This window comes from Nerophis ophidion, linkage group LG15 (assembly GCF_033978795.1).
Source record: "Nerophis ophidion isolate RoL-2023_Sa linkage group LG15, RoL_Noph_v1.0, whole genome shotgun sequence".
NCBI classification, from domain to species: domain Eukaryota; kingdom Metazoa; phylum Chordata; class Actinopteri; order Syngnathiformes; family Syngnathidae; genus Nerophis; species Nerophis ophidion.
Window position 1 is genome coordinate 51174228 of NC_084625.1, and position 21524 is coordinate 51195751.

A 21524-nucleotide genomic window follows, 5' to 3' on the forward strand; every position below is an offset into this window, starting at 1 on the left:
AACATTTGTGGCCCAAGTGTGTGTTAGGGATGCACCGAAATGAACATTTGTGGCCCAAGTGTGTGTGTGTTAGGGATGCACCGAAATTAACATTTGTGGCCGAATAATGAATGCTGTTTTTCACAATTTTTTTTAAATATTGCATAAATAGCCTAGAATAAATATTTACACATGTTTTTCAAATAAAGTAATTTTTTATCCAATATTGACATTTTTTTAATAATCCAGTAGCCTTTGCTTTTAAAAAAAAGCACAAAGTTTTTAATTTATATTAGGCCTTCAAACAAAACATGCATTCCTAAACAAAATAAAGTGCATTAAAGTGGATAAACCCACAACAAATGAATTGTCCTTTTGGCAAAAGTCTGCTTAGCCACAGTCGATATGCTAATAATGTAAACAGAAGGTTCAAGTAAATCTCAATTAAGTGTGTGCTTGTAACCTCTTACACTTATACAGGTAGCCTACACAACAGGCTAATAATGTAAACAGAAGGCTTAAGTAAATCTCAATAAGTGTGTGCTTGTAACCTCATACACTTATACAGGTAGCCTACACAACAGGCTAATAATGTAAACAGAGGCCCCACTAAATCTCAATAAGTGTGTGCTTGTAACCTCATACACTTATACAGGTAGCCTACACAACAGGCTAATAATGTAAACAGAGGACCCACTAAATCTCAATAAGTGTGTGCTTGTAACCTCATACACTTATACAGGTACACAACATATCCCAACGTCACCGCGTCACTGCACGTTGGTTGATTGCGTCACCGCGTCAAAAAATTCCGTCACGCCCCACTATTCGGCCTTGTTTTTAACTCATTCCACCAAAGGCCGAATGTGGCCTTTTTTGCCATATTCGGTTACCGATTAATGCATCCCTAGTATGTGTGTATATATATATATATATATATATATATGGAAGTCTTGCAAATATAATTTACTTTGGTTTTTTTTTACCAAAAAATATTTGTGAATTTTCATCATGTAACCTTCAAGGTGAATTTGTATTTACTTTGAAATGAATAGTTCAAATGGCCAAGAGGAATTTATAGAATTAAGAAAAAAAAAAAAGGCTGAGTCGCTCTCAGATGCATCTTTCAGATGTCAAAAATCCCAGAATGATATCCTGTATTTAAAGTCTAATTTAAGCCTCCTGTCACTGCAGCAGAGCCATGCTGCCATATCGAGATAGCAGAACTTCCTTCACACAGGCAGAGAAATGTTAAAGTATTTTTTATGTCAACTTATTTCAATCAACTCTTTATTGTTGGCCACACCATCATCAGTAAGGACGTACATTGCTGCAAACCTCCTGAGAACTATCTTCCTCCGCTGTAGACATTTGGCTTATGGTCAATGTTTTCTACTGCCAAGGTTACACATATCGGGGGGAAAAATAGAAATGTTCACTGCAAAGAACGACGGATTTCATGAAGACAAGTGTCTGTTTTTAATTGTAAGCATTTTTGTGTACGCAGCTATGATAATATAGACATGAACTGCAGCTTGTAAAGCATATTTAGTGACACTTGCAGTACACAAACACTCTAAATGCTCTGGTTGCCCTCACACTAAATTATATCTGTCACAAAGTTATCTTAATGACGGTTGCGTGCTGCCCAAGTACAAATAGACCTCTCATTTTGCAGCTCTTGTGGACAGTTGGGCGTGAATGAAGGGTAAGATGTGGCCACCTCTTTGCAAGGTTCAGAGCAAATATTTTCTCTTTTTTTTTTTTTTAAACTCTCTCTGGCTTATATGAATGACTTCAAATGCGCAGGTCAGGTTCACGGAATGAAACGAGCGTGTCATTACTGTCGACAAGGAGAGGCCACACACTAATGCTGAAATGACATCTGCAGAATGTTTTGCAGCAGCAAACATAAAAGGCAGAGTTTTGTCGGTTCTTTTGTTATATCCACGCTCAAGCGAAGCAGGCCTTGGTTTTGTCGCATGCTGGGTTTTTTTTTTTTTTTTCACGCTGCCAATGTTTTACACAGTCTGGACAGTGTACTAGTCTGGGGGGTGACTCCCACTTAAGACAAGAGGAAGCATGTGTTAGCCATTTTGTCTGATTAATGTTTCATCAACGTGTTTATTTTAGGACAACATTGTCGAGCATAAGCTTATGATTTTCAAAGAACCTGCCAAAGCACGGGCAAAGTGGGCCAACATTTTTATGTAGTCGGAAAAAGCTTCTTTTCAGTGACGGACAATGGAACTTTATTTGGTGCAGATTTATGAATGCATCAATATGTGAGCCGTTGATTCTGTAACAGGGCTGTCTTCAACTAAAGATGTTTATAGACCAATCCGTTAGGGTTTGTCCAAGTAATGACTACGATCGATCAATGTATCGATAGATCGATTTACAAACCTAAAACCAGTGAAGTTGGCACGTTTTGTAAATCATGAATAACAACAAAATACAATGATTTACAAATCCTTCCCAACTTATATTCAATTGAATGGACTGCAAAGACAATATATTTAACGTTTGCACCGGAAAACTTTATTTTTTGCAAATATGAGCTCATTTCGAATTTGATGCCAGCAACATGTTTTGAAAAAGCTGGCACGAGTGGCAAAAAAGACTGAGAAATTGAAAAATGCTCTTCAGACACTTATTTGGAACATCCCACAGGTGAACAGGCTAATTGGGAACCGGTGGGTGCCATGATTGGGTATAAAAGCAGCTCCCATGAAATGCTCAGTCATTCACAAACAAGGTTGGGGCGAGGGTCACCACTTTGTCAACAAATGCCTGAGCAAATTGTCCAACAGTTTAAACATTTCTCTACAAGCTTTTGGAAGGAATTTAGGGATTTCACCATCTACGGTCCATAATATCATCAAAAGGTTTAGAGAGTTGAAATGGAAAAACTACGATTGTTGTTTTTACGTTAAAATTCTGGTGACTAAGCTGTCAGTTTTTACTGAAAAATCTTCCATTCCCTGTTGTTACAGTGTCAAATGTGTACCACTAATGATATTACATAATTTTTTCTGAGCTGCTAGGTTTTTTAGAGTAAAATCTATTGACTCCCCCCCCCCCCCCCCCCCCCCCCCCCCCCCAATGTATCGTTGCGGACATGCCAAAGCGGGCCAAACAAAATAACACAACGGGTCAAATCTGGCCCTAGGGCCCCACTTTGGTCTAGAGAACAGTTTTGAAGACAGACAGTCAAATTCTTTTGTGGTACCAGAGAATTTGACAGGCTTTTGTAGACCTTTAATTTTTTTTCTTCCATTCGTGTAATTTTTTCAGGTGAAGAAAAATCGGTGCACGTTACCACACTATCGTATCAAAGATCATACTGAAGTCAGTTCACACTTCAAAGATGGCAGAAGGAGACCATAGCTTGTTTTTGATGGCAAATTTCACCCCAGTTAGTTTTGGCAGCCTGTCTGTTCATTAGCAATGTTTTTTCTTGCAAGAATAGGCTGCGCTTCTGTGGACCCTGACCAAACCCAAATGACCTTGGTCCTGTACAATAGCTTAGGCACCAAGATGCCAGCAACCGTAGCCTTGAATAAAGATACCTAACTGTACATCGGAAGTTCGTTGAGGTTTCCTGGGACCGCACTGTATCCCTTTTAATGTTTGCTGCAGTTTACTACTCAGACGCCTTGGGAAACCGCAGTCACCGCAAAACATGGCAGGGTGTCCCCTAAACTGCCAAGATACTTGTGGCGGGGGGGCGGGGTCACAATGACGCCATCTACTAATTAGCATAAATTGCTATGATATGATTTTCTTATAAAAGGTTCCAAAAATGTATACATACATTTAAAACAAATCTGTATTATAATTTTTGTAATCATTTTTGCAATATTGGTATTTGTTGCTGCTTTTGTACAATGTACTTTGTGGAGATTTTTCTAGTGTTTACTTTTTTTTTTTAATTAACAACTAGCAACAAATTTAGCATCTTCTTCTTGTGTTATTATAAAATGCATTCGTGTTTAGAGACTCTACTTCTGTTCCTCGACTAAAGAGGCTGGAGCGAGCGTGGCGTCACACGTCATACTTCCTGTTCTCTTCTTAAAAGCCGCCACTGTCTTCTTAATTTGTACACATTTTGTACAAATATATATAAAATTGCATTTACATCACAGACATGCTGACAACGCCCCAGGCAATGGTGTGTGTTTTATTCGGTAGCGCTGTTTTCGGTGATCAAAGTCTTTTTCGGTGGCAAAGGGGTTAGTGCACGGGCCTCACAATACAAAGGTCCTGAGTAGTCCTGGGTTCCATCCCGGGCTCGGGATCTTTCTGTGTGGAGTTTGCATGTTCTCCCCGTGACTGCGTGGGTTCGCTCCGGGTACTCCAGCTTCCTCCCACTTCCAAAGACATGCACCTGAGGATAGGTTGATTGGCAACATTAAATTGGCCCTAGTGTGTGAATGTGAGTGTGAATGTTGTCTATCTGTGTTGGCCCTGTGATGAGGTGGTGACTTGTCCAGGGTGTACACCGCCTTCTGCACAAATGCAGCTGAGATAGGCTCCAACACCCCTCGCGACCCCGAACGCGACAAGTGGTAGAAAGTGGATGGATGGATGGAAGTTTTCGGTACATCACTTGTCAATAGTTCGGAAATAATAGGCTATATACACTATATTGCCAAAAGTATTTGGCCACCTGCCTTTACTCACATATGAACTCGAAGTGTCATCCCATGGAATTGTCCAAAATGTTTTGGTATACTGCTGCATTCAAAGTTCCTTTCACTGGAACTAAGGGGCCGAACCCAACTCCCGAAAAAATAACCCCACACCATAATTCCCCCTCCACCAAATTTCACACTTGGCACAATGCAGTCTGAAATGTAGCGTTCTCCTGGCAACCACCAAACCCACACTGATCCATCAGATTGCCAGATGGAAAAAGCGTGATTCGTCAGTCCAGTGAAGGCGTCTCCACTGCTCTAGAGTCCAGTGGCGATGTGCTTTACACCACTGCATCCCACGCTTTGCATTGGACTTGGTGATGTATGGCTTAGATGCAGCTGTTCGGACATGGAAACCCATTCCATGAAGCTCTCTGCGTACTGTACGTGGGCTAATTGGAAGGTCACATGAAGTTTGGAGCTCTGTAGCAACTGGCTGTGCAGAAAGTCTTTGCACTATGCGCTTCAGCATTCGCTGAGCCCTCTGTGTCAGTTTACGTGGCCTACCACTTGGTGGCTGAGTTGCTGTTGTTCCCAAACTCTTCACTTTTCTTATACTAAAGTTGACTTTGGAATAGTTAGGAGCGAGGAAATTTCACGACTGGATTTGTTGCACAGGGAGCATCCTATTACAGTTCCATGTTGGAAATCACTGGGAGCGGCCCATTCTTTGACAAATGTTTGTAGAAACATGCCTAAGTGCTTGATTTTATACAAGTTATTAGGGCACCTGATTCTCATCATTTGGATGGGTGGCCAAATACTTTTGGCAATGTAGTGTATATCAATTCGTACTGTAACGACCAGCTGATTTTAATGTTTTATGTTCGTGTGGTTTGGATTTGATGTTAGTTATTCCCATGTTTGCAAACACACGGTCCGTACTTGAAAGGTGATCGGCGTAGATTGAGGAAGTGTCGAAAACTCACAGAGACGAAAGTCTTTTCACGGAAGGTAAAACCTGTTGGACTTGCATCGTTGTTTGTTATCACAAGATTGGGAATAAAAGTTAAAAATAGCGTGAGACTTTTTGTGATCTTACTGTATGTAAAAACCTGCACTGCAACCATGTGATTTTCCAAGTGTGGAATAAATCAGTCAATCCTATCCAATCCTAATTCTTCTGCTTGCTAAAATATACTGTACCTAATCTAGCCGAATTATTGTCATTTGTGAATGAAAACATTTAGATAAAAGATTATGTAATAGTATTCTATGACTAAAGCCTGTAAATGCTTTATTCCCAATAGACGCCTGCCACTCTCTGAATAAAGAAATTCTCCAGCCACTTCATGATAAAATATGATATGCTCCTTTTAAGAGCCTGATATTTATGATTGACAAATGTAAATAATTACTAAAGGTAGTACTTTTAAAAGGAACTAGCAGAGTAAATGCATCATTGAACCATTACCGACCTTTATTATGAAGAATCAATTAGCTGTGGGGTTCGAACGATAACATTGACCGTACTCTTTTTTTTCTTTTTTTCTTTTTTCAAGGTTTCAAGATCATAAAGTCTTGGAGATCCTGATTGGCTTGCTGACTAATCAACCTGAGGAAGTGCTAGTGAATGTGGTCGGAGCCTTGGCGGAGTTCGCCCAGAAACCTGCAAACAAAGTCACCATCCGCAAGTGTGGAGGGCTCAAACCTCTCATCAAGCTACTCATCGGAAGAAACGAGGCATGTCGAACTACACAAAGTGTCCTTGACCTTTTTTTTTCGTTGTGTGAACAGATCATCATCTTAAAATAAACATCTTTCCACCAGCCGCTGTTGGTGAACGTAACCAGGGTAGTGGAGGCCTGCGCTACGGATCTGGACAACATGGCGTAAGTAGCCTCCTCTTCTGCACGCATGCATGATTGGATCAGATGTCGGCAACCCAAAATGTTCAAAGAGCCATATTGGACCAAAATATTTTTTTTTAGATCAGTCTGAAGCCTCCAACAAATAAAAGCCTTGTATAAGTGTTATAACGAAGACAACACATGGCGTAAGTGTCTATATTAGCCTGCTATCAAAATGACTATGTCACAGGCTGACGTTGAAAGAAATGTTGACAGTAATCTACACATTTTTATAACATTGGAAAACGGTAGTAAAACAGGCTTCTCAGAGGGTGAGAACTCCTGGCATAAAATGGCCAAAGGGCATAAAATGTGTGTGTCCACATTAAAGGAAATGGCACGCTGTCTTCTTCTAATGTATTTGTTACAATATTTGCAAGTTGGGTAATGTTTGCTGTGGTCTGGAACAACATGGCGTACAAACAACTATGAAAAATGCAGCCAGTATTACATACAGATAATGTGCAAATATGATTTAAATACACAGAGGATATACCGTATTTTTCGGACTATAAGTCGCAGTTTTTTTCATAGTTTGGCCCGGGGGTGCGACACATACTCCGGAGCGACTTATGTGTGAAATTATTAACACATTACCGTAAAATATCAAACATTATTTATCTCATTCGCGGAAGAGACCAAGAAAATGTCAGCAATCGTCACACACACACACGCCAACCAATAAGAATTTGGCGGGGGAGAGTCATGGCAGAAGTGCATTCTGGGTCATGGAATGCTAACTGCTATATGCTACTGCCGTAGCTATTAAAATGGATCATTTCGTGGTTGGCGGTGACTTATAAAAACTGAGAAGGGCTGAACAAAAATGGTATCGAAAAGGAAATCATGTACTGCAGATGAGGTAAGGTGAATTATATTTATATAGCGTTTTTTTCTTTAGTGACTCAAATCGGCCCTAGTGTGTGAATGTGAGTGTGAATGTTGTCTGTCTATCTGTGTTGGCCCTGCGATGAGGTAGCGACTTGTCCAGGGTGTACCCCGCCTTCCGCCCGATTGTAGCTGAGATAGGCGCCAGTGCCTCCCGCGACCCCGAAAGGGAATAAGCGGTAGAAAATGGATGGATGGATGGACTCAAATCGCTGTACATAGTGAAACCCAATATCTAAGTTACATTTAAACCAGTGTGGGTGGCACTGGGAGCAGGTGGGTAAAGTATCTTGCCCAAGGACTAGGCTGGCGGAAGCGGGGATCGAACCTGCAACCCTCAAGTTGCTGGCACAGCCGCTCTACCAACCGAGCTATACTGCCCCAGATTACACAATATCAAATATTATTATTTATCTCATTCGCGGAAGAGACGAAGGAAATGTCAGCAATCCTCACACACACGTCAACCAATAAGAAATAGGCGGGAGAGGGTCATGGCAGAAGTGCATTGTGGGTCATGGAATGATAACTGCTATATGTCACTGCCATAGCTATTAAAATGGATAATTTCAACGTTGGCGCTAACTTATAAAAACTGAGAAGGGCTGAACAAAAATTGGACCGACAATGAAATCATGTACTGCAGATTACAAGCTGGACGTAGTGAAATATGCAGGAGGAAGCGGCGCATACCTTGTTTAGACGCGACATCGAGGAAGAAGATTTCATGGGATTTATGGATTAGGAGTGACAGTTTGGTAAAGGTATAGCATGTTCTATATGTTATAGTTATTTGAATGACTCTTACCATAATATGTTAGGTTAACATAGCAGTTGCTTATTTATGCCTCATATAACCTACACTTATTCAGCCTGTTGTTCACTATTCTTTATTTATTTTAAATTGCCTTTCAAATGTCTATTCTTTCTGTTGGATTTTATCAAAGAAATTTCCCCCAAAAATGCGACTTAGACTCCAGTGCGACGTATATATGTTTTTTTCCTTCATTATAATCCATTTTCGGCCAGTGCGATTTATACTCCGGAGCCATTTATAATCCGAAAAATACGGTAAGTCAAATATACCTACCAACGAGGCATAATGATGCAATATGTACATACAGCTAGCTTGGATAGCATCGATTAGCGTGCAATCTTCCATCCATCCATTTACTACCGTTTGGCCGCTTTTCCACTAGACCCACACACGCTCTTCCTCCCTCCCTCCCTACTTACCTACCTACCTACCTCCCTCGCTCGCCCGCCTGCTCGCACTCTCTCTGTCACTGTGTGTGTGTCTCTGTATCGCTCTCTCCCGTGGCACCACTGTAAACAGTCTGCACCGGGGAGACGAGCGGTTCAGTAGCTTCCGAAGCACTCCGCCGAAGGACCGAGCGACAATACAAAACTGTGGTGCACTGGACCCCAGCGCTGATACTCCTGCAGGGAGTAGCTGGGCGAATCGGACGTGTAACACGTTAGTTGTGATGTTAGTCCGTTAGTCGTGATGTTAGCCCCCACTCCGCGCCCTCCGGCTCCAGACAGAGACGATTTTTGTTATTTAGCTCCAATTGGCTTTTTCAACATTCTGGGTTGCCTACCCCTGCGTTAGTGGAAAAGCGGCAAATGAATGAAAGCGACAGAAACGTTGCCATGGAGACGAGGGTTTTCTTACATGCCTGGCTGCAGTCACACCGCGACACCTGTCCATCAGTAATAACAGTCCCCGATAACCGGGACCAATTCAAACTGTTATTTGTTTTTTTAATTGTTTAATTTGCATTGACTCACAGGATGAACACTACATATATTTCTATATGACGCCGGGAAAACACTCTGGGAGCCGTCACTTTTTTGCGCTCGGTACTATTATCCGCCGGCCGCCGTGTTGCTGTAGGGTCGAAAAGCGGAACGACACATATTGCGGAAATAACATTATTCTCCGTGCGTGGGCTAAATACAAATATATTCCACAACCCCAACATGTCTTTTTCAAAGCCTGCTGTGAGCGCAGGGGCACCCCGACGTGTCTTATTTGCACAGAGAAAGTTGCGGCGCACAAGGAATACAAATTAAAATGTCATTATACAACTAGACATGCTGAGGAGTCTGCAAAATACCAGGGAGATGAGAGAGTGAACCGGGTTGCCAATTTTAAACTGAGGCAGTAGTTCTCAAATAGGGGTACGCGTACCCCTGGGGGTACTTGAAGGTATGCCAAGGGGTTCGTGAGATTTTTTTTTAAATATTGTAAAAATAGCAACAATTAAAAATCCTTTATAAATACATTTATTGAATAATACTTCAACAAAATATGAATGTAAGTTCATAAAGTGTGAAAAGAAATGCAACAAGCTAGATGTTTTGAGGACATGTTCCATAAATATTGATGTTAAAGATGTCATTTTTTGTGAAGAAATGTTTAGAATGAAGTTGATGAATCCAGATGGATCTCTATTACAATCCCCAAAGAGGACACTTTAAGTTGATGATTACTTCTATGTGTGGAAATCTTTATTTATAATTGAATCACTTGTTTATTTTTCAACAAGGTTTTAGTTATTTTTATATCTTTTTTTTCCAAATAGTTCCAGAAAGACCACTACAAATGAGCAACATTTTGCACTGTTATACAATTTAGTAAATCAGAAACTGATGACATAGTGCTGTATTTTACTTCTTTATCTCTTTTTTTCAACCAAAAATGCTTTGCTCTGATTAGGGGGTACTTGAATTAAAAAAAAATGTTCACAGGGGGTACATCACTGAAAAAAGGTTGAGAACCACTGTACTAAGGCAACAAGATTTCTTCAAGAAAGCAAGCGAAAAGAGCGATGCAGCAGTCAAAGCTAGCTACATGGTGAGTGAGATGGTTGTTAGGGCGGGAAAGCCATTCAAAGAAGGTGAATTCATTAAAAAGTGCATGTTAGATTTTTTTTTAAGAAATCTTTTATTGCAACTCAGCCTCACCCAGTTTCTGCATCCAGTGGCTCCCAGGCAAATTGAGTTTGAGACCCCTGCTCATGATGATTCTGACCGATAGGCAAAATGAAAAAAAAAAAAAATAGTGCAGTTCCTCTTAAACATCCTTGTGTGGGGTTTGAGCAGCTTATTCATGTTGTTACTGAACTAGCTGTGCCTATTAAGTTACTATGACAACAGAGCGACAACAAGATCCCTGGATAGATGCACTGTATCATTAGTTTGTCACATGTTATGTTCAAAGAAAGCCCGGGTGCTCTACTTTGTATTTTCCAGGTATATTTCTCTTTGATCCCCGGTTTAATAACATATTTGAGAAGGTTTTTGCTTATTGTACCGTCCGCTTTAAATACCGGGTGGTTTAATTCCCGGCGTTTTACTGTCGCTGTGTGGCCACGGTCAAGACAAACACGTGAGGCCTTCCTTCCCATTTCCAAGACAACATGGCTGGGAATGCACGGCGACCCGCAGTCAAGCGCAGTATTTGCTCCGTGTTCATTTCAAACCTCACCCTCCATGGCTTTTACAAGGCTGAGAGAAGACTGCGGGACACTTCTGCATTAGGATGCAAATAAAAAGAGTTTACATAGTTGAAAAACAGAAATTTTATATCATCCAATAAGCTGCTGGGGAGGCACGACTGAGACGTTCATTAAAAAGTGTCAAATTAGAGCACAGGTGTCAAACCCGAAGCCCGGGGGCCAAATCTGGCCCGCCACATTATTTATGTGAAGTGTGAAGTGAATTTGATTTATATAGCGCTTTTCTCTAGTGACTCAAAGCACTTTTACATAGTGAAACCCAATATCTAGGGGCGGTTTAGCTCGGTTGGTAGAGCGGCCGTGCCAGCAACTTGACGGTTGCAGGTTCGATTCCCGCTTCCGCCATCCTAGTCACTGCCGTTGTGTCCTTGGGCAAGACACTTTACCCACCTGCTCCCAGTGCCACCCACACTGGTTTAAATGTAACTTAAATATGGGTTTCACGGTGGAAGAGGGGTTAGTGCGTCTGCCTCACAATACGAAGGTCCTGCAGTCCTGGGATTCAAATCCAGGCTCGGGATCTTTCTGTGTGGAGTTTGCATGTTCTCCCCGTGAATGCGTGGGTTCCCTCCGGGTACTCCGGCTTCCTCCCACCTCCAAAGACATGCACCTGGGGATAGGTTGATTGGCAACACTAAATTGGCCCTAGTGTGTGAATGTGAGTGTGAATGTTGTCTGTCTATCTGTGTTGGCCCTGCGATGAGGTGGCGACTTGTCCAGGGTGTACCCCGCCTTCCGCCCGATTATAGCTGAGATAGGCGCCAGCGCCCCCTGCCACCCCAAAAAAGGGAATAAGCGGTAGAAAATGGATGGATGGAACCCAATATCTAAGTTACATTTAAACCAGTGTGGGTGGCACTGGGAGCAGGTGGGTAAAGTGTCTTGCCCAAGGACACAATGCCAGTGACTAGGATGACAGAAGCGGGAATCGAAGCTGGAACCCTCAAGTTGCTGGCACGGCCACTCTACCGACCGAGCTATGCCGTCCCGTGGCCCACAAAAGCCTGGAAATCATACGCGTTGATAAAATGTTAAATATTTTCTTACTAAACAGATTTGTTCTTTCCCTTTTGACGTTAACAATCGTGTACTGCATGCAATTGCATATCTTTTAAAATTAAATATCAGAATCAAAATATTCCCCCCAAAATATTTTGTTATAATAAGGATAAATACTAGGGATGTCCGATAATATCGGACTGCCGATATTATCGGCCGATAAATGCTTTAATATGTAATATCGGAAATTATCGGTATCTGTTTCATGAAGTAAAATGTATGACGTCGGGAGAAGTACAGAGCGCCAATAAACCTTAAAGGCACTGCCTTTGCGTGCTGGCCCAATTTTTCACACACCCAAGTGAATGCAAGGCATACTTGGTCAACAGCCATACAGGTCACACTGAGGGTGGCCGTATAAACAACTTGAACACTGTTAAAAATATGCGCCACACTTTGAACTCACACCAAACAAGAATGACAAACATATTTCGGGAGAACATCCGCACCGTAACACAACATAAACACAACAGAACATATACCCAGAACCCCTTGCAGCACTAACTCTTCCGGGACGCTACAATATACACCCTCCGCTACCCGCCCACCTCAACCTCCACATGCTCCCTCAGGGAGAGCATGTCCCAAATTCTAAGCTGCTGTTTTGAGGCATGTTCAAAAAAATATTGCACTTTGTGACTTCAATAATAAATACGGCAGTGCCATGTTGGCATTTTTTTTTTCATAACTTGAGTTGACTTATTTTGGAAAACCTTGTTATATTATTTAATGCATCCAGTAAGGCATCACAACAAAAAAAGGCATAATAATGTGTTAATTTCACGACTGTAGATATCGGTATCAGTTGATATCGGAATCGGAAATTAAGAGTTGGACAATGGCAAAAAGGCCATTATCGGACATCTCTAATAAATCCTGTACTTAAATATCTGCTTGACTTATGATTTCAAAACAAATTATCAACAAATTGTAGACTGTCAAATTGACAATTAGATTTTACGGTTAAATTCCGCCGACGAGTTTTACCAAAAAAGCAACTTTGGTACTGTTTTTCCCCATATACGGCAAGACACTAAAACAAACCAAAAAAAACATTAAAACAAGATTTTACGGTAAAAAATAAAACTGCCCCGCTCTGCTACTTGAATTTTACCGCTAAAAACAGTGGTATTGCTTCTCCATTTATTCAATATTTTTATATGCAGTAAAAAAACACTGCTTTTACTGTAAAATTCTGGTTTGATGGATTTATTGGTTGAAACTTTTATTAGTAGATTGCACATTTTTTTCGGTTAAATTCCACCGCCAAGTTTTTTTTTACATTGAAAGCAATTTCGGTATTGTTTTTTTCCGTATACAGCAGGACACTAAAACAACAAAAAACAGCTTAGGTAAAAAAATTATATTGTTAATGTACTATATATATATATATATATATTAGGGATGCACCGATTAATCGGTAACCGAATATATTCGGCCGAATATGGCAAAAAAAGCCACATTCGGCCTTCGGTGGAATGAGTTAAAAACAAGGCCGAATAGTGGCGTGTGACGCAATTTTTTGACGCGGTGACGCAATCAACCAACGTGCAGTGTTAAATTTAATTTGTTTTATACATAGTTAGTTTCCTTCTTTTTTATTCTGAAGCTGAAGTACTGTTATTGACAAATCTGTTCTGGCCTGGGATATGTTGTGTACCTGTATAAGTGTATGAGGTTACATGCACACACTTATTGAGATTTAGTGGGGCCTCTGTTTACATTATTAGCCTGTTGTGTAGGCTACCTGTATAAGTGTAAGAGGTTACAAGCAAACACTTAATTGAGATTTACTTAAGCCTTCTGTTTACATTATTAGCCTGTTGTGTAGGCTACCTGTATAAGTGTATGAGGTTACAAGCACACACTTAATTGAGATTTACTTGAGCCTTCTGTTTACATTATTAGCCTGTTGTGTAGGCTACCTGTATAAGTGTAAGAGGTTACAAGCAAACACTTAATTGAGATTTACTTAAGCCTTCTGTTTACATTATTAGCCTGTTGTGTAGGCTACCTGTATAAGTGTATGAGGTTACAAGCACACACTTATTGAGATTTAGTGGGGCCTCTGTTTACATTATTAGCCTGTTGTGTAGGCTACCTGTATAAGTGTATGAGGTTACAAGCACACACTTAATTGAGATTTACTTGAGCCTTCTGTTTACATTATTAGCATATCTACTGTGGCTAAGCAGACTTTTGCCAAAAGGACAATAATTCATTTGTTGTGGGTTTATCCACTTTAATGCACTTTGTTTTTTTTTGGAATGCATGTTTTGTTTGAAGGCCTAATATAAATGAAAAACTTTGTGCTTTTTTGAAAAGCGAAGGTTACTGGAATATTAAAAAATGTCAATATTCAATAAAAAATTACTTTATTTGAAAAACATGTCTAAAAATTTATTCTAGGCTATTTATGCAATATAAAAAAGTTGTGAAAAACTGCATTCATTATTCGGTATTTGGTATTCGGCCTTCGGCCAAGCGCTCAAATTTTATTCGGTTTCGGCTTCGGCCACAAATTTTCATTTCGGTGCATCCCTAATATATATATATATATATATATATATATATATATATATATATATATATATATATATATATATATATATATATATAATAGATATACATGTATATTTTAAATATTACTCATTGTTAAAGCTGCGATGTGGCCCTCAATGAAAACCAGTCTGACACCCCTGAATTACAGTGTGGCAAGGTTTTAATGTTAGTTTTTTCACAGTGTTTATATTTAGGCCAGAACTGTAAAGTTGTTTTTATTCTTATTCTAAATCCGGGTTGCACAGTAGTTTACACAACGTGCATTTAATGGCATCCTTTGCTCGCACACATCTGTCCTGGGCTGTTTTCAGCTGATTTGACAGTTTGGCTACTGTTATGTTGCAAATGTTTAATTGCAATTTCACTTTTTCCATCAAATTCTCCAGTTTATTTTCCCTCTCCTCCAATGAAATGTGTCGCTACGAGAGCAGACACACACTGTTTGATGCCTCCATGGTGTGCGGTCGCCTCCTTTAATCCATCAATGTCAACTTCTCCGCTAATCGGTTTCATACCTGCTTCACGGGGAGACTCGGCTGTTTGGATGCCTTCTTTTTTTAGTTTTTGGGTCGGATTTAAGATGCGCTGCAGACTGGAATATAAGGTGATCATTTGTGTCTGGTTTATGTAACAAACACAAAGAGTGGTGCAACAAAAATACACTCATCAGAAACCTGATGAGTGTTTTTTGTGGCCAGTCACAGATACCGTGATTAAGTCATAATGACAATAATTCACGTTACTTGTTATTTACACCAGACACTGGGTGCACTGTGGCGTTATTACCTGCGTGGATCCCCAACTAAGCGACATAAAATCCAGCCAACGCTTAAAAGTCAACTCCACACCAGCTCCATGAAATATAGAGCTACCTGTCTCTGGTTCTGTTTGACTTGGAAAGTCGTTACCTTTTTTTTGGCCCTGGTTAAAAAACAAGCCACCGGCATAACGCATAAATTAGTTTCTATTTATAAATATGTGCATGAAGCACTTCACACAGATGCCAGTTAACCTCTGACCCGTGCCTTTTTTTTTTAAAATGTGGACTGGGATTTGGAGCGAGCACAGCAGCTGAGTGAGCTTTACATCTGGGAGGAAGTGAGCAAGACTGAGGATGTGTTGTGATGAAATGCTGCTTTGGAAGAAAATCTGGGTTTTTTTAACGGAGGCTGCAGCTACAAACTGGAAACAAGTAGCCAAAGCCCTAAAGCAGATTTTTCTGCACTGAAAAGTGACCTTATCATAATTTGGCACGACAGGTTTGTTAGTAAGCCCTTCCAAACGCTCCGTAAAAAAACATGTGATTATAGCAAGAAATGGTCCAGTGTAGGGTTGCGTAATATACCCGACATAAATTTGGCCCACGATTTCTTTACTATTGCTATATTGTCAAAAAAAAATAAAAACAATAAAAGTGTGGCTAGTTAAACTTGATTTAGGGCACCTTTGTCCTCTTTTCTTCTACGTTTTTTTACTTTGCAAGCCCACATGCTAAAACAGTGGTTCTCAACTTTTTTTCCGTGATGTACCCCCCTGTGAACATTAATTCAAGTACCCCGTGATCAGAGCAAAGCATTTTTGGTTAAAAAAAGGAAAATAAAGAAGTAAAATACAGCACTATGTCATCCGTTTCTGATTTATTACATTTTATAACAGTGCAAAATATTGCTCATTTGTCGTGGTCTTTCTTGAACTATTTGGAAAAAAATATAAAAATAACTAAAAACTTTGTTGAAAAATAAACAAGTGATTCAAATATAAAGATTTCTACACATAGAAGTAATCATCAACTTAAAGTGCCCTCTTTGGGGATTGTAATAGAGATCCATCTGGATTCATCAACTTCATTCTAAACATTTCTTCACAAAAAAGAAATCTTTAAAATCATCAATATTTATAGAAAATGTCCATAAAAACCTAGCTGTCAACACTGAATATTGCATTGTTGCATTTTCTTTTCACAGTTTATGAACTTACATTCATATTTTGTTGAAGTATTATTCAATAAATATATTTATAAAGGATTTTTGAATTGTTGCTATTATTAGAATATTTAAAAAAATATCACGTACCCCTTGGCATACCTTCAAGTACCCCCAGGGGTACTTTTACCCCCATTTTGAACCACTGTGCTAAAACACTGCCATTAGTTTGAAACTGTAAAATAATTAAGCGAAACAAAACAAAAAAAAAAAAACGAAACTGAAAAACCCAAATTGTGGGCCAAATTTATGTCGGGTATATCGCGCAACCCTATTTCCTCTTGTACTCACATGATTCAACATTCGTTTTTTTTACGGACCGTTTGGATTGGATTACTAACAATCCATTCTTCTACGGTGTTTTGCCTGCAAGCCCACAAGCTAAAACACTGCCATTAATTTGAAACTGTAAAAAAATTAAGCGAAACAAAACAAATAAAGAAAATAAACCGTGAAAAAGAGAAGCAAATGTGGGAAAAAAGTTGATCATAAAAACTTTGTTAGTAATCCTTTCCAAACGGTCCGTAAAAAAACAAATGTGGAATAATGTGAGTACAGGAAAAAATAGGGTTGCGCGATATACCCGACATAAATTTGACCCACGATTTGTGTACTATCGCCATATTGTTACAAAAAAACAATGACAGTGTGGACTTAATGGGACTTGATTTAGATCACCTCGGTCCTTTTTTGTTCTTCTACGGTGTTTTGCCTGCAAGCCCACATGCTAAAACACTGCCATTAGTTTGAAACTGTAAAAAAAATCAAGCAAAACCAAAAAAAAAAGAAACTAAACCGTGAAAAAGAGAAGCGAATGTGGAAAAAAAAAAAATGGATCATAAAAACTTTAATAATCCCTTCTAAACGGTCCGTAAAAAAAACGAATGTGGAATCATGTGAGTACAGGAGGAAATAGGGTTGCGCGATATAAACGACATAAATTTGACCAACGATTTGTGTACTATCGCCATATTGTTAAAAAAAACAAAAAAATGAAAGCGTGGCTAGATTTAGAGCACCTCGGTCCTCCTTTCTTCTTCTACGGTGTTTTGCCTGCAAGCTCACATGCTAAAAAACTGCCATTAGTTTGAAACTGTAAAAAAATCAAGCTAAACCAAATATGGCGATTTACTATCGCCATATTGTTTAAAAAAAAAAATAAAAAAACAATAAAAGCGTGGCTAGATTTAGAGCTTGATTTAGATCACCTCGGTCCTCTTTTCTTCTTCTACGGTGTTTTGCCTGCAAGCCCACATGCTGAAACACTGCTATTAGTTTGAAACTATAAAAAAAATCAAGCAAAACCAAAGAAAAAAAGAAACTAAACCGTGAAAAAGAGAAGCCAATGTGGAAAAAAAAGTTGATCATAAAGACTTTGTTAATAATCCCTTCTAAACGGTCCGTAAAAAAAACGAATGTGGAATCATGTGAGTACAGGAGGAATTAGGGTTTCGCGATATACTCGACATAAATTTGACCCACGATTTGTGTACTATCTCCATATTGTTAAAAAAGAAAAAAAAAAGGAAAGCGTGGCTAGATTTAGATCACCTCGGTCCTCTTTTCTTCTTCTACGGTGTTTTGCCTGCAAGCCCACATGTGAAAACACTGCTATTAGTTTGAAACTGTAAAAAAATCAAGCAAAAACAACAAAAAAACTAAACCGTGAAAAAGAGAAGCAAATGTGGAAAAAAAAAGTTGATCATAAAAACTGTTAGTAATCCCCTCCAAACAGTCCGTAAAAAAACGAATGTGGAATAATGTGAGTACAGGAGGAAATAGGGTTGCGCGATATACCCGACATAAATTTGACCCACGATTTGTGTACTATCGCCATATTGTTACAAAAAAACTAAACAAAAAATCAATGACAGTGTGGACTTAATGGGACTTGATTTAGAGCACCTTGGTCCTTTTTTCTTCTTCTACGGTGTTTTGCCTGCAAGTCCACATGCTAAAACACTGCCATTAGTTTGAAACTGTAAAAAAATCAAGCTAAACCAAAAAAAAGAAACCAAACTGTGAAAAAGAGAAGCGAATGTGGAAAAAAAAGTTGATCGTAAAAACTGTTAGCAATCCCTTCCAAACGGTCCGTTAAAAAAAACGAATGTGGAATCATGTGAGTACAGGAGGAATTAGGGTTGCGCGATATACCCGACATAAATTTGACCCACGATTTGTGTACTATCGCCATATTGTTTAAAAAAAACCAAACAAACAAACTATGAAAGCGTGGCTAGATTTAGAGCTTGATTTAGAGCACCTCGGCCCTCTTTTCTTTTTCTACGGTGTTTTCCCTGCAAGCCCACATGCTGAAACACTGCCATTAGTTTGAAACTGTAAACAAATCAAGAGTAACAAAAAAAAGTAACCTAACCGTGAATAAGAGAAGCGAATGTGGGAAAAAATAATGATCATAAAAACTTTGTTAGTAATCCCTTCCAAACGGTCCGTAAAAAAAACAATGTGGAATCATTTTATTTATTTATTTATTTAGCCTTTATTTAACCAGGTAAAAATCCCATTGAGATCAAAGATCTGTTTTCCAAGGGAGACCTGGCCAAGAGGGCAGCAGCAAGGTTACATTAAAAACAGTAGAAAACACATAAAACATCAAATTTACAACATTAAAACTTGCTCACATCACACGTGCATACAGACAAGGTCGACTGCAGTCCTTTCACAGAAGCTTTAAACTCATTTAATGTAACGAGGGTTTGAAGTTGAATATTCAATTGTAAGTTATTCCAAGCCTTCGTTCATGTTTGTACAAATGGAAATAGGGTTGCGCAATATAACCGACATAAATTTGACCCGCTATTTGTGTGCAATCGCCATATTGTTAAAAAAAAAACAATAAATGATAAATGGGTTGTACTTGTATAGCGCTTTTCTACCTTCAAGGTACTCAAAGCGCTTTGACATTACTTCCACATTTACCCATTCACACACACATTCACACACTGATGGAGGGAGCTGCCATGCAAGGCGCCAACCAGCACACATCAGGAGCAAGGGTGAAGTGTCTTGCTCAGGACACAACGGACGTGACGAGGTTGGTACTAGGTGGGAATTGAACCAGGGACGCTCGGGTTGCGCACGGCCACTCTCCCCACTGCGCCACGCCGTCCCCAATGAAAGTGTGGACTTAATGGGACTTAGCACCTCGGTCCTCTTTCTTCTTCTACGGTGTTTTACCTGCAAGTCCACATGCTAAAACACTGCCGTTAGTTTGAAACTGTAAAAAAATAAAGCATAACCAAAAAAAGAAAGGAACATAACCATGAAAAAGAGAAGCAAATGCGGGGGAAAAAAGTTGATCATAAAAACTTTGTTCGACCATTTGTTAGTAATCCCTTCCAAACGGTCCGTAAAAAAACCCAAATGTGAAATCATGTGAGTACAGGAGAAAATAGGGTTGCACGATATACATACTTGCCAACATTGAGACCTCCGATTTCAGGAGATGGGGGGGTATATATTTTCAAGTATTTCTAATGTTTGTATAAAACATTCATGAATGAGTATATCCGTTTGGCCCCCGTGTTGAATGGAGAAGTCTGATCTCCAAAAATTGCAGGCAGCATACCCCTCCCCCTTCGAGCTGTCCTGGATCAACGGAAATTATTTTTTCAAATCATTTTGGAACTTTCAGGCGTACTTCTTCTTATTACTCGTCGTTGCCATATCTCTTTTTCCTTCTTCTGCTTCGTCTTTTTTATGTTTTTGGACATTACTACTTGCCGTAGTTTTGAAGCAATGCATGATTGGAATCCGGATGTTGTGTGTCAGTGTATTAACGTGCCGGCTGGAATAAACACATGCTGAGAAATAGCTCTGTGCCTTCCTACTTTATGGGTTATAGATAGGGGTGTAACGGTACACAAAAATGTCGGTTCGGTACGTACCTCAGTTTAGAGGTCGCGGTTCGGTTCATTTTCGGTACAGTAAGAAAACAACAAAATATACATTTTTTTGGTTATTTATTTACCAAATTTGTAAACAATGGCTTTATCCTTTTAACATTGGGAACACTATAATAATTCTGCCCACATTAATCCACATCAAACTGTCTCAAGTTGTTGCTTTGATTAAATAAAATTAAAAAACCTTTCTTCCACATATAAAAAGTGCAACATTAAACAGTTTCAAGTCAACTCATTATGCTTAATTTATTACAGCATTTGGGATCCTGTAGTTGACTTGTATTATGTACATTTTATATTTTTATCAACATGTGATAGCAGGGACCCTGCCCTTCAAAACTAGGCTGCTACATTACTAATGATGAATGTAACTATTGCTGAAAAAAATAGTACAATAGCAATAGAAAAAATAGTACAATAGCAATAGGAGAGACTCTTCATCCCTAAACACCAGGGAGTTCAATGAAATAACAGACAGACATGGCTTTGCTGCCCCTAACACACACACACACACACACACAGCAAAATGAGCTAACGTTACGCTAAAAGCTAATTAGCCTTCACCTCAAGCCTATACTGTGAGCTAGCTGAGCTGCAGTTTAAGTTTCTAGAAGGTCAACGGGCTCATAGTGATGTTTGTAATAGTTGTGACTAGGAAGTGTTTTTTATAATTTGGGGTTACTACCCTGTCCGCTGCTCCCCTGCTAAATGAATATCAGCTCGACGCTAAAGCATTGACTACATCGCTCTGAATACGCACTGCTGATTGGCTTTGTATGTAACCAATCAGATGGTTGTGTGGGTGGGCCAATGCTTGCTGCTGAGACAGAGGCAGAAAGCAGAGCAGCTTGTGAAGACTTCTGCTTCTTTCCACCCCCGTACCGAAACGGTTCCATACAAATACACGTACCGTTACACCCTTAGTTATAGATAAACCTATGGATAATGGTGACATATATAATAGTCTCCTTTTCAGTGCCTTAAAGGCACGCCCCCAATATTGTTGTCCGGGTGAAAATCGGGAGAAATTCGAAAGAATGGTTGCCCCGGGAGA

At 39.5% G+C, this 21524-nt stretch overlaps 1 protein-coding gene across 1 annotated transcript in view; it reads left to right on the forward strand.

Annotated features, from left to right (window-relative positions):
• odad2 (outer dynein arm docking complex subunit 2) overlaps positions 1–21524 on the forward strand; it is a 124350-nt gene that overhangs the window by 52199 nt on the left and 50627 nt on the right. The window contains exons 16-17 of the mRNA XM_061922359.1: positions 6182–6362; positions 6450–6511. Coding sequence (XP_061778343.1) covers positions 6182–6362; positions 6450–6511 — 243 coding nt within the window. The remainder of the gene's footprint in view (positions 1–6181; positions 6363–6449; positions 6512–21524) is intronic.